This window comes from Lacerta agilis, chromosome 2 (genome assembly GCF_009819535.1).
Source record: "Lacerta agilis isolate rLacAgi1 chromosome 2, rLacAgi1.pri, whole genome shotgun sequence".
In the NCBI taxonomy this organism is placed as follows: Eukaryota; Metazoa; Chordata; class Lepidosauria; order Squamata; family Lacertidae; genus Lacerta; species Lacerta agilis.
This window is the reverse complement of record NC_046313.1, coordinates 29,727,856-29,743,906: the sequence shown is the minus strand read 5'-3', so window position 1 is coordinate 29,743,906 and position 16,051 is coordinate 29,727,856. Positions and strand designations below refer to the sequence as shown.

The following is a 16,051-nucleotide window of genomic DNA, read 5'->3' as shown; positions in this document are numbered from 1 at the left end:
TTCTAGGAAAGTTAGTTTTTGGCTCAGCCCTCATTTTCTTTTTTATACAACCTGCCAATACAGCATGCTAATTATTTGTTATAAGAGGTTTAACCAAAAGACTAACTAATAGTGACAAGGCTACTCAGGTATGAGTGCCAGAGAGTTCAGTGGGACTTATTTTCAGGAAGTGAGCCTAGGATTGCTGCCTGAGAGACTCTTTGGGCTTGAAAGTGGAGCCCTTCAAAAGTGGTGGGCTCTCATACGCAGGCTGCTATTCAAATTCTGCTTTGATGTTGATATTTATTAGCCCAGAATCTCTTTCTTTTTACTCCCAAGGAAATATTTACACATTTATGAGAATAGGAATTCCAGCTGCCAGCTTGAGGTCACAGCTTGGAAGATTCATCCCAAATATAGCAATGTGGGAGAAGACAGTGTAGGCAGCGGAGAAAAAGAGGTAGAGCCATCGTGGAGATGTAGTTCCTTTTGTCTGACATTGTTTGGATAGCATCCATCTGTGGGGGCCAGCAACTTCCACAATTCTGCTGTGATGAGCTGCAAAGCCTTTAATAAAATAAAATACTACAGCACAAACTGTGGAGAGATCCCAGATAAACAGCAGAATGAATGTGTCAGAGGAGCTGCGAGTGAGCATGTGAAATCTCCAGTGCTGCATCCAAAGAGTTTAGAATTAACCTGTTCAGGGCCTCTGTGCACACTTGTGGTGTGTGTGTGTGTGGGGGGGGGGGACACACACATTTAAAAGCACATTTGATTCCAGTTTGCTATGCACACTTCCCTTCAAGGCAGCACTTACATTAAAACGTTATCACATTCTTGTACACCTAGAAGTTCAGTACTTGGAACTTTAGGAAATGTCTCTTCCCCCTTCCATACCCCAGCTATAGATTTGTTTCTTCCTCCCACCCCTTGCAGGGTGGGGGGGGGGAACCCCTCTATTCATAATTGTTAGGAAAAAGAATTGGTATAATCAAAATTTGGAATAGTTAGTTCACAACCAAAGCTTTTCTACAAGTTAGTGTGTGTGTGTGTGTGTTTTTAAGGGAAGGAAGCAGGGAAGGAAGTATATTAAGAGGAAAGAAAAAGGGAGAATCAGACAGTCAGTACAGGTGATGAGAAAATAAGTCAACATGCTGAAAATGGGAAGGAAAGATTGTAGAAACCAAGACATTTTATGGGTCTCATAGCATTGCCCTGATTGGTTTTGATAATGAAATAAGAATCAAGTTTCAAGGTATGTTGCTGTTTTATTTTTAATGCAAGAAAGAAATTGATATTTTAAAAAATATGCAAGAAAGCCATCCATTCAGCCAACTAAAAGTGATAGAGCTAGTGCCTCAGTTGTGTTGAGGGAGTATTTTGTAGTGCTACTTGTGGTGGGGTATGGCACAATCCTAGTGTAGGGTAGTCCATCTCGGCCTCATCACATTCATGTACACATGCTTCCCATTGGGCGTGGAGCTGCCACCACAAACCATTCTTGGGCAGCTGCCAGGGTTCTGACAGGGCTCACCACAGAGAGCCAATGTCAGACTAGGATCTAGTAGACCAGGGTTCAAATCCCACTCAGCCATGAAGCTTATTGGGTGAACTTGGGCCAGCCACAGCTTCTCAGCCTAACCTATCTCACAGGATTGTTGTGGGATTAAATGAGGACGCAGCAAACCATGCCCGCTACCTTTTTAAAAAGAAAACATTACCTATTTGCAACAGTCACCTATTCCCTAGAAGTAGAGTTCTTGTCCGGATAATTTTTTGGGGGAAAGTGAACCACTATAGGTTGCCAATACTGCCAGGATAAGCCTTCCGGGGACCCCACCAGACCACCACTGTAGGGCAGAGCACCCATCAGAGGCCCTTTTTTTGCCGAGGATCCTCTCAAGCTTTGCTTGGCATGCACATGTCACTGTATTGGACAACTCATTTGCCCGCCCTAGTCCCTTTTGTGCTCCAACTTGCCAGCATTTGTATGCCCTAGCAATGGTTTATAACTGTAGAGGCTCAGCAACATAAGGAGATGACAGATATTGTGGAAATGACATCTGGAGAAATCAGAAAATGCCAGAGCAACTGCAGGGAAGGCATTGAAACATGAATGCTTTTTTCAGCAGCTCAAGAAATTATAAAATGTGATTACCACAGGATTGTCATCAAATTTAGGCTCAAAACAAGATGCATGCTGCAAAACTGCTGCATTGGCATAGTCACAATATGACCTCTTGTAAAGAACTCTGCAACTGTCCTTATTGTGGTGCCTTAGATTGTATTCCTGTGGCAAGGTGTGCAATTATCAAGACTCTGCTTCTACTTCAGAGCATGAATTTGGCACAGGGTGTGGAACTGCATAGTAATGGAACAGAGGAGAGCGAGACAAAAGGAGCTTGATGAATGTGCTATGTCTTGTGCAAATGTTTCAAGACAGTGAAAAACCTCATATTATACAGACATTGCCATAGTGGATTAGTCCAGTGGTCCATCTTTCCAAAGCCTTTGGGATCATGCAATTGTGCAAACTTAGAGAATTTAGCAGTTGTGGCAGAATGTCAAGTTCTAGGTCCCAATGGCCTCTCAGCCTAAGGCTCTTCATGCTCATACATTTCTGCAGCTGAGAGTTGTCCAGTGGCTTCTGCTTTACTCTGCTTTTAGTACCTAGTTCTTCTCTCACCACTTTTCCTGGGCATCAGACATCTAAAAAAAACAAAACACACCTGCTGCCACAAGTCTTACCTCATCATTGCCACCATGCCATTGAATAACTTCAGCATTCTGTTCGACAACTACTGACAAAAATACTCTTAAGCAAGGAAATGCATGCTAGGGATTTATGTTCACAGATGCTTCATGTTGCAAGCCATGGTTTTGTATGCAAAATGCTGCAAGAGGAATTTCTGTAAGCTTTGCTACTTACTGTGCCACCTATAAATAATCATGGTTTAGAATGCTGTGATATATAGCAAACAAACTTAGCATATATAGTAGGAACAAAGTGTATATCAGACTCTATAATCCTTGCAATCATCAGGGTTCATGTTAGTGTGTGTAGATAGATAGATAGATAGATAGATTCAGTTTCCCCAAGGCCTACTGGCCAAAGACAAGAGAACAGGAGGTAAAGGGCGTGCATTTTCACAACTGGATTGCATACATCCACGAGTGTGATCAGTAGGTGCAAGATCTGTGACCTCCCCTTTAGACATTTCTTTGTGTAAGTCTGGTGACAAAGAAGCTCCTTGGTAACAGAAATATTTTTGGCGCGCAAATCCTTAGCAAGCATATTTTCATCTGGCCTTTTCCATCGTTGCTTCATCGTTGTCTATTGATAAGCTTCTTTTGTAAGGTAGTCCACTGTTGTCCACAGAGAAGCTTGTTATGGTCTATACGTAGTTGTTGTCATCTTGAGCAATAGCCTTCGTTATGCCAGAGATCCATAGTGCAAAGAACATTTAGGGAATTTTTCTGTGGTTTAGAATCCCTAATAAGATTTCAAAAGAAAGCTGCAGAAAACTAATGGAGGAAGGCCAGCAGCTGGGCTGTGCCAAGAGCCAAAGAGTTTTGCTGTGCTTGTTGTGCCTTCATCCTGCATGGAGGCCAAAAAAGGGAAGGAGCTTGAGATAGAAAGAAGGATCCAGGGAGCAGGAATGGCTCCAGAAAGGACCGCAGATCAGTAGGGCATCTGCATTGTATGCTGAAGGTCACAAGTTCAGTTCCTGGCATCTGGTGGTAGGGCTGGGAAAGACTTCCTGTTGGGAATCCTGGAGAATAGCTGCCAATCAGTGTAGACACTGCTGAGATGAACCATTGGTCTGATTTGGCATAAGGAAGCATCCTACTTTTAAGAACACTAATGCCAAAGGGAGGATGAGAAACCAGTATATCATCATTTTATTTATATGCTGTCTTTCCATAGTTAAAACAATGCTCAAGGTGGCTCACAGCATAAAAAGATTTACATAATTTCAAACATGACAAAAGTAGTCATAAATAAAATTCACCATAAAGTACACAACCAAAGTGAGCAATTTCCTCATAAATCATAGAAACAACAACCAAAACCCTGTAAACAATACCCCAGCCCAAAATTCTGTTCAGCAGCTTCAGCTTTTGTAGCTGGAGTTGACCAATTTAATTTAAGTTCCAGTACACCATGAAATATACCTCAAGCTGTCGACATCTGTGGAAACTTAATACGGTTTGATTCCACCAAGGAATTGGATAGTAAAAAGTGAAGATATCAAGCTACGTATTTAATGGTGTGTTTGCCAGAGCTGTTGCAAAGGAAACATGGTTTCCTTGCCTCTTCTTAGCATTGATGTCCTACATATATCAACTGCAGAGGCAAAGCACAATTGAGCTCTCACCACCTTTCATTCAGTGCACTCTAAAGTAATTAGCTGGCTCAAAACAGCTCCAAGACACAAGTAAATTCCAGCCCAATTTCATGCATGTTTTACTTGGAAATACATGGTGCTGAGATAAAGGACCCTTACCCCCAAGTAAGGGTTGCAGCCTTCTGTATACAAACATATATCCTACAGGGCTATATGTTTTATATAAGGTCATGTTTTATATGTTTTATATAAGCTAAAGGTAAGAGACCCCTGACAGTTAAGTCCAGTCACAGATGACTCTGGGGTTGCAGCGCTCATTTTGCTTTACAGGCATTTGTCCGCAGACAGTTTTTTCGGGTCATCTCGCCAGCATGACTAAGCCGCTTCTGGCGCAATGGAACACCAAAACCAGAGCAGCGCACGGAAATGGCGTTTACCTTCCCGCCGGAGTGGTACCTATTTATCTACTTGCACTTTTTGGCATGCTTTCAAACTGCTAGGTTGGCAGGAGCTGGGACCGAGCAACGGGAGCTCACCCCGTCGTGGGGATTCAAACCAGCAACCTTCTGAGGCTCAGTGGTATAGCCATTATGGTCAAGCAGTACCTCTGGCCACACTGCAGCAGGGAGTGGGGTGGGAAAGTGATTTCCTCAAATATGCCTGATGTAGACATTTTTTAATATGCTGCACTATTTCTCCTGTGATTAGAACCATTTTTAAACAGAGCCTTCAGCAGTGTTTTCTTGCACTAAAAGGTTGGAGAGCTTGATGCTTGAATAGAATCTATACAGTGGTACCTCGGGTAAAGAACTTAATTCGTCCTGGAGGTCCATTCTTAACCTGAAATTGTTCTTAACCTGAGGTAACACTTTAGCTAATGGGGCCTCCTGCTGCCGCCGCGCCGCCGCCACACAATTTCTGTTCTCATCCTGAAGCAAAGTTCTTAACCCAAGGTACTATTTCTGGGTTAGCAGAGTCTGTAACCTGAAGCGTCTGTAACCTGAAGCGTCTGTAACCTGAGGTACCAATGTATTGACTTCAGTGACTGTCTTAACCTCAGGAGTCCTGAAGTCATTGGAAATGCCCACTAGAGGGACACAGAGAAATTCCTTTCCGTCTAGACCTGAAACCGTCCTTGTGCAATCTGCTGCTGAAGTTCATTTTATCCTGTCAGATAAACTGTCAGCTTCTTGAAATCTGGCCCAGCCCAACTTGGTCCCTGGCAACAGTTCTCAAATTTAGAAGTCGGAAGGGCTTTTGGAAAGAGGAAAATGTAGTGGGGGGGGGGGGGACGGACGGACAGCAAAGTGATTTGTTTCTTCTATACCACATCTCCACAGACTCGGCGATAACATGTCTGAGGCTCTTCGGTTTGGATGGAATCTCACATTAAAATCATTTCCAGACAGCGTGCCTGGGACTAACTATGGCATGGCAAACATAATACATGATTCTAGTTTTATGATAGGGTTTAGTTTTGTTATGTGCATATGTTAGCCTACTATAATACTAAATAATACTTTTAAAATTTTTATTTAGCAAATCTGTAGCAAAAGCCATCAAAGCGGCATACAAGATAAAAACAGAATAAAGCGCATGGACACAAATTTTGGAGGGGGGGGGGAATCGGCAAACTAAAAATCAATGAAACCCTCTTTATAACTTCTAAAAACAATAAAGCAATTTCTTCAAGTATACAGTGTCATGAAACATGTCAGATGTGCATTGATGCAATATTGGGGCATTACTGGTCGATTCACATTATACTATGCAAACATCATTCCCCTTCATTAGTTCTTCTGCAGTGCTTTCCAATATTGCATTACTGCCACCTTGAGGGGCACATTTGCGCTATACACTGGTACCTTGGTTTAAGAACAGTCCGATTTAAGAACAATTTGGTTTACAAACTCCACAAAGCCAGAAATAGTGTACCGGTTTGAGAACTTTACCTCACTCTAAGAACGGAATCCAAACGGTGGAAGGGCACCGGTGGCGGGTTGCCTCATTAGGGAAAGTGTGCCTCGGTTTAAGAACGGTTTTGGTTTCAGAACGGACTTCCGGAACGGATTAAGTTTGTAAACCAAGGTACCACTGTAGTGCAACAAAAGTGGTTCAGCTATTGATGCCCCTGCCTCCCCCCCCCCCCCCCCGATGGTGCAAAAGTGGCAGGATTGGAGCAGGAAGCCACAGGACATGCACTGACTGGAAACAAAGCACACCTGCCACCCCAAATTTTCTAAGTGCAAACAGTGTAACACATATAATTGCCCCAATACCATCATGAACACACATCAATCATGAATGCACAATAAAAAGGACACCCGGAGATGACTTATTCATGGAGAATAAATAGTCCGCTTTATCTTGTTTTATAGAATTCTGCTATTTTAATCTTAACTCTTAGTCAGAAATGGTTTATAACAGGGGTCCCCAAACCAAGGCCCCGGGGGCCGGATGTGGCCCAATCGCCTTCTAAATCCGGCCTGCGGACGGTCTGGGAATCAGTGTGTTTTTACATGAGTAGAATGTGTCCTTTTATTTAAAATGCATCTCTGGGTTATTTGTGGGGCATAGGAATTTGTTCATATTTTTTTTCAAAATAGAGTCCGGCCCCCCACAAGGTCTGAGGGACAGTGGACCGGCCCCCTGCTGAAAAAGTTTGCTGACCTCTGGTTTATAGAGTAGCCAACTTTTTTAATACCTACATTCAGGGCACATCATAATTAGGAAAGCATTTTAATGCCACTTACCTGATGCAGAGATGTGCAGAGCTGTTTGACAGTTGAATGGACTCTTTTGGAAGATGGTGGACTCTCCTTGATTGGAGGTTTTTAAGCAGAGATTGGATGGTCATCTGCCATGGGTGCTTTAGATGCTATGACTACTTCAGCAGCATTTCATCATTCGTTGGCACCCGGGGCACAGATGGTGAATAGAACCCGGTGCGCCGGTCCAGCCCTCGTCACTGGAGCCAAGCGGAGCTGCATTGTACCATCTGCGTAGAGGGGAGCAACCCCCCCCCCCGGTGCTGGCTGGTTGGCCATTCAGTGTGGGGGCTGGAGACGCAGAGGCCAGGCCAGGCCCAGAGACTCTTGGCAGCAGGCAGTGCGGGACAGGGATCCCTGCATTGGGGGGGGGGCGGTTTGCGCCACTCAAAATTGTGTACCTGGGCTACGCCTTCCCCCCCCCCTGCTATGCCCCTGGACTATTTCAAAGTACTACTGTGGGACGGGGAAGTATGATAATCATACACACTGTTTTTCTGTGTGTGCACATTGTATCCCCCATACTCTCGGTGAGTGGTCTTATACCTGATGAAGACATAGATGTAATTTGCATCACCATAACAATCTGTATGCAATTTGCACACTTTCCCCTGCACAGAAGTGTTTCCCGTGTCCTTAGTTTGTTACATTTGAAGGGTCCCTGAGGGTCTTTCCACAAGTGAGGCTTGAATCAGTTCTTGCATTTACTGTGTCTGCAAATCAGTTGCTACTAGAGTACACATTCAGCTTTAAAATGGTTCCTTTCGACTTTGTCCCTCTTATTAATAGCATTCATAAATCATTCATTCCCGTCTATGGCATTCTTAGTGTCGCTTAGGAAATTGCCTAAACTTTGCATGGACTCTGTTCCTAGCACATATCCTTTCAGCTTTTATCTACAGTACTGAGGGTATGATTAGGGAGGAATAAAATGCACAATTTCTCTTAAAATAGCAGAGACAAAATCTGGTTGCTCAGAAGTCCAGGAACAAGAGCTATTGTGCATAGCCACCCCTGTAGCCCTGAGATCCGTGCTGCTGCTTATACACACCTGTTGTTCGTAATGTTTGTATCCTACTCTTTTCTCCAAAAGCTGAAGGTGGCATTCATTCATTTTTTTCCAATTTTAGACAGACAAGAACCATGTGGTGTAAGACTAAGAGGCAGTGACAAAATCCCAGTCCCCCGGTGAATTTCATGCCAAGCTGAGCAGAGCCTAATCCAGTTCCAAGTCTATCACTCTATCAACGAAATCAAGGATGGCCAGACTTCATACTTCTTGGATCTACTTAATTTTTAAATTATACACAGGAGCATCTTGCCCAGTGTGGCAGAGCTGCTGCCTCCTAGCAGTATCACTGCCCTTACCAGGAGGGGCAAGGCAACAGTGACATCTGTCCAGTGCTCCTGCTTCTGCAGTTTGCAGCTCTGATCTGACCATCATGCCCCTTCCACTCCTGGCAAGTGTCAGTGCTGCTGCTGGGAGGCTGTTGCTGTGGCATCTCCCATCTAGGCAACCTGCTTCAGCTAGAACCCCAAGATCTACCAACCAGGTGCAAAAGATGCATCATTAGAATTAAAGAACCAGCCAGTGGAGGCTGGTCCATTTGAGCAAATGCCCCACCAACTTGCACAACTTGGTTTTTAATTTTCATTCAGCAGATTTTGCCTTTAGCAACAAAAATGTAGCTTTCCTCCCCCTCCACTGACAGTTTTGGTCTGTTGCTAAATTATTACTGTATAGGGATTCCTTTGAATGAGTTGTTTGGGGGTGTTTTTTTTTCCAAATGCATGAATTTTATTGAACATATTCATGTTTATCATAGGAGCCAAAACCTGGTCCTGAAACTCTCTTTAATCCTAATAGAGGACTTGTTATTTTAAAATTTGTCATCTCTTTGCTTGAGAACATATTGTTTCACAAGATAAGCACAGCCATTTGCTAAGGATGTGCTGTGCACAAAGGAATACAGTACATTGAGTTTACATTGAGTTCACTTCTGAGAGGGAGGGAAAACTGGTAAATAAAAGCAGGCCAACATTGTGAGAACTTCTAGATGGGGCTGTTGCAATACACTGTATGTGGGGCTTCCCTTGAATACATGGCTCAAAGTTAACATGATCCTATTTGCTTGCATTTACTTGGGAGTAGGCACCTGCTTAATAGAATCTAAAAAGCTTTACACTGAGTAAACTTGGTCAGGCTGCACAGCTGTAGCAATGGAAGATCTATCCATGTTGTTAACTGGAGTGCAGGGGGAAAATCCTTAAGGAGATTGAGCCATTTTCATTAGGCTTTCTGCAACTCCAAGTGACTGTGTGGCTGGGTAAAGGAAGAACAAGTCTGCAGGTCTTTAAGTTTGTGGAATGCTCTCCCCAGGGAGGTTTGTCTGGTGCCTTCATTATACAGTGGTGCCCCGCTAGATGAAAATAATTCGTCCTGCGAAAATTTTCGTCTAGCGGGTTTTTCGTCTAGCGAAGCGGCAATGCAAGCCGCGTTTTCGCTAGACGAAAAAAAAGACGAAAAATGTTCGTCTTGCGAGGCAGCCCCATAGACTTTTTCGTCTTGCGGGGCTGCCTTCTGCTAGACGAATGCCTTCGTCTAGCGAGTTTTTCGTCTAGCGAAAACACCAGACACCAGACAAAATTATTCCTCTTCGACTAGGCCTTTGGCTACTTAACATCCTATATCCTTTTAAATGTGTTTGTGGGAAAGGGAGGGGTTTATTGGTTTATTTTATTCTTGTTTTTATTATGTATTATGTGCTTTTATCTCAGACCCTCCAAGTGTCCCTATTTTCCAGGGACAGTCCCAGATTTACAGAAGCCATCCCGGTTTCTAACTTGATCTTGGAATATCCCACTTTTCCTTAGGACACCCCTATTTTCATCACAGAAATGTTCAAGGGTATGGTAGGATGTCCCTATTTTCATTGGATAATTGTTGGAGCATATGGTTATGCGACCCCCAAGGAAATAAGTAGCTATACAAACATTAGAAGACATCTGAAGGCAGCCCTGTATAGGGAAGTTTTTTTTTAATGTTCAATGTTTTTTTTTATTATTATTTATGTCTTGGAAGCTGCCTAGAGTTGCTGGGGAAACCCAGTCAGATGGGTGGGGTATTATTATTATTATTATATTACAATAACAACAAAAAATAGAATAGGACGTCTCTATTTTCACTGGAGAAATATTGGAGGCTATGTTATCTTGTATTTTTATTCTGTGAGCATAAATCCATGAGATCTATGGATGATGGGCAATATACAAATTTAATAATAATTGAGGGGTCACACAAAAATTATATGGGAGAAGAGAGGAGAGGAAATAAGTTTCCTTCATGCGCCAAAAAGAAAGACAAGTGTGTACATGAAACACAGCTGAGCCAGGGTCTTGGGGAGGAAAGGAGAAAAGTAAGTTACCAGGCATGGGTGGGTGAGAGAAGAGAAGATCCTACTGGACTTTCTCAACTGAACTCTGAAGCATCCCCTTCATTGCCTGAGAAGAGAAAGGACAACTGCCATTCACCCATCCTGGAGAAGAACAAAGAGGCCCTCATCCTGGCTGCAGCCAGTCAGGCAGCTGCATTATTAGGCTACCCCACTGCATACACATTGCCTTTTGAATTTCTTGGTTCTGACAGCACAGCAGCTGTTTGCATTTGGTTGTGGTCCTGGAGAGGGGAGATTGCTAGTGGGCTTCTCAGACCCTCTGGGCTATGGGCCAGTGCCCCACTCAGGGCCCACCTAGGGGATGGGCCTAACCTTGGCAATTCCACCACCACTTAAGTGTGGGGAATGGCAGCCTAGGACAGGTGCGCTCTCTGCAGCAGCCTCTGAACTGTGAAACTCCCTCCCCACAGAAGGTTGTAGAGCTTTCGCCACATGCTAAAGAAGTGCCTCTTCACCTCTGACGGCTAAGGTATTTTGTTCTGTAGGACCCACCTGTTTTGCCAAAATTATACTGTTCTGTTCCATTTGGAACTGTTTTACTCATTTTTATACACTAATGGTTTTGTTTGTTTTCATAACTGTGTTTTATAAATTGTTGTAGCCTGCCATAGGGCCTTCTAATAAAGGGCAGATAAGAAATCTAATAAATAAACAAGCCTTGTGTGGATAAATATTTCATTCTGCAAACTGCCCTGAGATCTTATGATGAGGTATAGAAATCTAATATATAATAGTAATAATAAATAATACATGTAATAACCAGGTCCCATTTTCTAACAAAACAGGGCCTCTCTGGAACAGTTAGCACTTTTGTGTTGCTTAGCAATATTGTTTGGGTAGCCATTTGTAGATACTTTGATCCTATAATGTCTTTGTCTAAAATCCTAAGAAAAAGTCATTGGAAGCTGTACTTGCAGCACCTGTGTATAATAACAATGATGTCGCCACTTGCGCAGAAACCACTGAGATGATGACTATTGTATGATTTCATTGTCTCTTCCCTCTTATTGTAGTAAATATAGCACTACTGTATCTCAGTTTGACTTCTGGGAGTAGCAGATGCTGTCAAACAGTGTGCAGAATCATAGCTAGTAGATGAATAGTCAGCTTCTAAGGTAAAAGATTGGGAAAACAAGTCCACTCCTCCCCCTCCCTGTCAATTCTACTCATTTACCTAATGCCTAATAATGTGATGTTCCCGGTGCTAATGGATGATTCTTAGCTTGCACTTCTGAAACTGCTTGTTTTCCTTGACTGATTTCCTGTGCACCTGGTTTGAAAGAGTCAGCATGCTGGTAATTCTCCTGAACTGTGTCACTCTGGGCATGTTCCACCCTTGTGAAGATATGGGCTGTGACTCCCCACGCTGCAAGATTCTTCAGGTAAGGACATTTTTTCCATTTTTTTAAAAAACCAGGTTATTTCTTGTTTGACATAACATAGCATGTGAGAGGAACTATAGTGACAGAGCACATGCACAGAGGGTCCCAGGGCACCTGGGAGCTAGAAGTATCCCGTTAGAAGGTGCATCCTTTTGGGCTTGATGAAAATCAATAAAAATTAACCGTAAGATCAGGAAAGCTTACTTAAAATGCCTGCTAAAATGAAAAGACTAAGGTTAGATACCCACCACCCATTTGAAGCACGTGGCTTCATCTAGAGCAGAGCTTTCCAAACTGTGTGTCAGGACATGTTAGTGTGTCGGCTGCAGTGTGTAGGTGTGTCTTCTGTACGCTCCCCACACTCCCCCCGGGGCTGGGAAGGGGTTAGTTTAACCTCCGGTTTGCTAGTAAAACTGAACTACTGTGTCAAGAAGTGATGCAAAACTGAATTACTGTGTCAAGAAATGATGGTGTGTCACCAACATGAAAAGTTTGGAAAGCTCTGGTTTAGAGAATCCTGGGAGCTGTAGTTAGCAATTGTAGCTGTGTGAAGGACCACAGTCCTTATGATTCTATGGGGGAAGCAATGGCTATTCAAGTGGTATAAATGTGCTTCAGATGTGGCAGTGTAAAAATGTAAGCTTTTCTGATTTTTTTAAATGGTTAATTTTAACTGGTTTTATCTTTTGTATTTGTTTGATAACCTCATTAGATGCCATTTAGAAATTAAGCAATATATTACATTTTATTACTTTAAGTTAAAATAACTTGATGTTATTTAAAATAAATAGGAAAATAAATAAATAGGAAAGTTAAAATAAATAGGAAAGTCATCTGCCTGAGATAGCCGCCACCAATATGCAAAGGCAATCCTGGTCTAGTTGGACCCACAGTCTTGGCTAGCTTAATGTAGCTTCCTGTGTTCCATGATTTCAGGAAAGTGCTCATTAGGGCAGATCCATAACATAAATTTAAAACATACGACTTCCCCCCAATAATCCTGGGAACTGCAATCTGTTAAAGTTGGTCGGAATTGTAGCCTTGCGAAGGAGAAACTAAAGTTCCCAGGGTTCTTTAGGGGTTGCCATGTCCTTTAAATGTGCATTGAATGTTTTAAGAGGTAATCCAACCAACTCCATTCCCTTTGCCATAAAGCAGAATGAATCTGCTTACTGGGTATGCCTTACCACCCTTTGAGGGTTCTCTGTGTGCAAAGCTTTTTGCTTCACATGATGGGTTTTTGGCTTAAGGGCGTGTGTCTTGGTTGCATGGAAATTTATCCTTTGTATCAAAGGTCCAAGTTAGGAAACGTTGGGTGAAAATAAAGTGGAAGGGATCCAGAAAAACCAACACATGTTTCAGAAATAAGCAGAGAAACAAGAACTAGAATTCAGCACCCAGCACTGGGTTTTTTTTGGGGGGGGGGGTACACAGAGAAATGAATTTTACCCTATTAGGATTCTGAAAAGAGAACAGAGGTCACCGGTTCCACTGGAGGAATTCTTCACATCATCACAAAATGGGGCAGTTTGAAATAAGAAAGGGCAGCTAATTCAAGTTTATTCAGTTGTTGGCTTCTTGCTAAGGAAATCTGGTCCTGCTGAATAGATGTACAGCTGGTTGGAGATGGTATTTTTCAGCCACTTCTGGACCTGGATATTAGGAGGTGTTCAGCCACATTATGATACAGCTCTGTTCTCTTTTCATACTCCTGCTTCTGTGAGTAAAATCGCCCTCTCTCCAGTCTTGCTTTTTGCAGACTGGTTTTGAATAGCTGCCAATCCTACCTGTTGGAGAAATGAAGAATGTGTGGGGTGATGTCCTCATTTGGTTAGGTTGGAGGTCAAGTCCCTTGGACGGTGAACTGTCTCCACTTAAGCACTTGGATCTTTACCACAGGATGCATCTTCTCATCCTGCTTCTTTATCTTCCAGAGCTTTGATGATTTTATCTTTGCCTTCTTTGCTGTGGAAATGATCGTCAAGATGGTTGCACTAGGGATTTTCGGAAAGAAATGTTACCTGGGAGACACATGGAACCGTCTGGATTTTTTCATTGTCCTGGCTGGGTAAGTCAGACATTAGTTCTCAAAGGGCAACTTTCTTGCTAACAGCAGCTGAGAAATTCATTATCGTGTATGTTTTCTCATTTTTAGTAAGTGCACAAAGTAGCTGAGAATGTACGTAGAAAGCTTTTACCTAACAGTGTACCTAAATGTTGTCTATATCCCCAAGTTCCCAGTTGCAAAATGCTACTTTTAGATGTTTTGAGATATGCAGTGCTGATAGCAAAAACACCAGGAAGCTGATGATTTATGCCCGTTTAAAATTATGGTACAGATGTGTCTGAACATTTTCTGAACTGTTTTCTGTTACATTTTCTGTTACTCTGTGACATTAGACACACTACAAATGTCTTACTAGAGATTTATGAAGTGTTTCATAAGCTCTTGCCAAGGTTTGCATATTTTTTATTTATTTTTTGCAAACTGTGAAGAATTTTCTGGGTTTCCGACTTGAAAGCAATTCCTCTGCCCTTTTGATACCAAAGGCCCAAGAGTTGTTTATAAGAACTTGTGGACGTGGAATATGCAGGATGCGGCTATTGTTAGGATCCAGGTGCAAAGAGAAGAAAGCTGTGTTGTGAACCAAACAAATGTTGCCAGCTCAAACTCTACCCATGTCATACTACAATTTTTCCAAAAGTCTGTGCATCTATACAGGTTTTTCTTTTTCATAACTTGTCTCCCGTTTCTGGATGTCTTAAGTATCTACATGCTGAGTGGCAGATTTGGGGCACCCATTTTAAGAGCAGGAGTGTAGATAATGGATCAGATACAAAGTTGTGTCAAGAAGTTCCTCACAAGTCTAGTGCAGTTAGGAGTTAGGTAGTTTAAGACTCTGGATGTAGGACCTGCTGTCTTCCTCCATCATTAGATAGTAATGCTTATTCACCTTTTTTCAGAATGTCTGGAGAACTTTCCATTGGGTTGCAAGCAGAAGGTTTTGGGCACAATCCATGGCATCTCCATTTGAAAAGGTTCTTGGGTAGTAGGGATGGGCTAGACCTGCCCAAAGTGGGTTCCTCAAGAGCTGCAGCCAATGAAAGTAGATTAGGGATCAGCAAACTTACCGCACCTCAGGCTGGTGTCTCCAGCACAGATCGCACGGGGGAGCACGCGCCCATACGTATGCGCACACGCTATTTCTGACGCACTTCTGGGTCGGAGGAGCACCGGAAATAGCTTGTGTGCATGTGCACGGGCCTCCTCTGACCCAGATGTGCACCGGAAATAACGCACATGCGCACAAACTATTTCCGGTGCTCCTCTGACCTGGAAGTGGGCAGCTGCGCAGCGCAGCGCTGGTAATAGCAGGCGCGGCAGCGGGGGTCGCTGCGGGCCAGATAAACAAGTCCCTCGGGTCTTATCCAGCCCACGGACTTTAGTTTGGGGACCCCTGAAGTAGATTGTCGTAGCCTAGATCAGTGCTCTTCAACCTTGGGTCCCCATATGTTGTTGGATTCCAACTCCCATCATCCCTAGTCAGCTTTAGCCTCTATGGTCTGGGGGTGAGGGGATGGGAGTTGGAGTCCAACAATATCTGGGCATCTAAGGCTGAAGAATTCTGGCCTAGCTAGACCAATGGTATGTATTGGTATAAGGTTCATAATGACAATGGGAAGGAGTCGCCATTGGATTTTCTGCCCAAGAGAGCAAAATGTCTTTGGGCAGCACTGCCAAGATATGCAGATACCTCATTCCTTTTTCGGCACTTCAGATGGCTTCTTTGTGTGTGCTGAGATCATCCAGGAATTCATGTGTGGGAGGAAACATCCTTGGGCAGTGGTCCACCGTCATATCATTACCAGATTAGAAGAGCAACTGAATGAGCACTGTAAACAAAAGCATGACATCAGCAGAGTCCCCACCACCACTCATCCCATGTGCCTTACTTGACACGTGGTGTATAAGCAGTACAAACCACACTCTTGTCCACCCACTGTGGCGTCCCCAGATTTCTGTGGCACTCACAGTGTTAAGTTTTGCAGACGGCAGCAACAAAGGAATGCCACAAAACCCCGCTTTCCTTTGTTCCCTGCCAGCCTGTGTGCTG

General features: G+C 43.3%; 1 protein-coding gene across 16 annotated transcripts in view; it reads left to right on the top strand.

Annotated features, from left to right (window-relative positions):
* Positions 1–16,051, top strand: part of CACNA1G (calcium voltage-gated channel subunit alpha1 G) — a 323,466-nt gene that overhangs the window by 141,531 nt on the left and 165,884 nt on the right. For all 16 annotated transcript variants that reach the window (XM_033139211.1, XM_033139202.1, XM_033139207.1 and 13 more), the window contains exons 2-3: positions 11,825–11,936; positions 13,871–14,004. In XM_033139211.1, the coding sequence (XP_032995102.1) occupies positions 11,825–11,936; positions 13,871–14,004 (246 nt within the window). The remainder of the gene's footprint in view (positions 1–11,824; positions 11,937–13,870; positions 14,005–16,051) is intronic.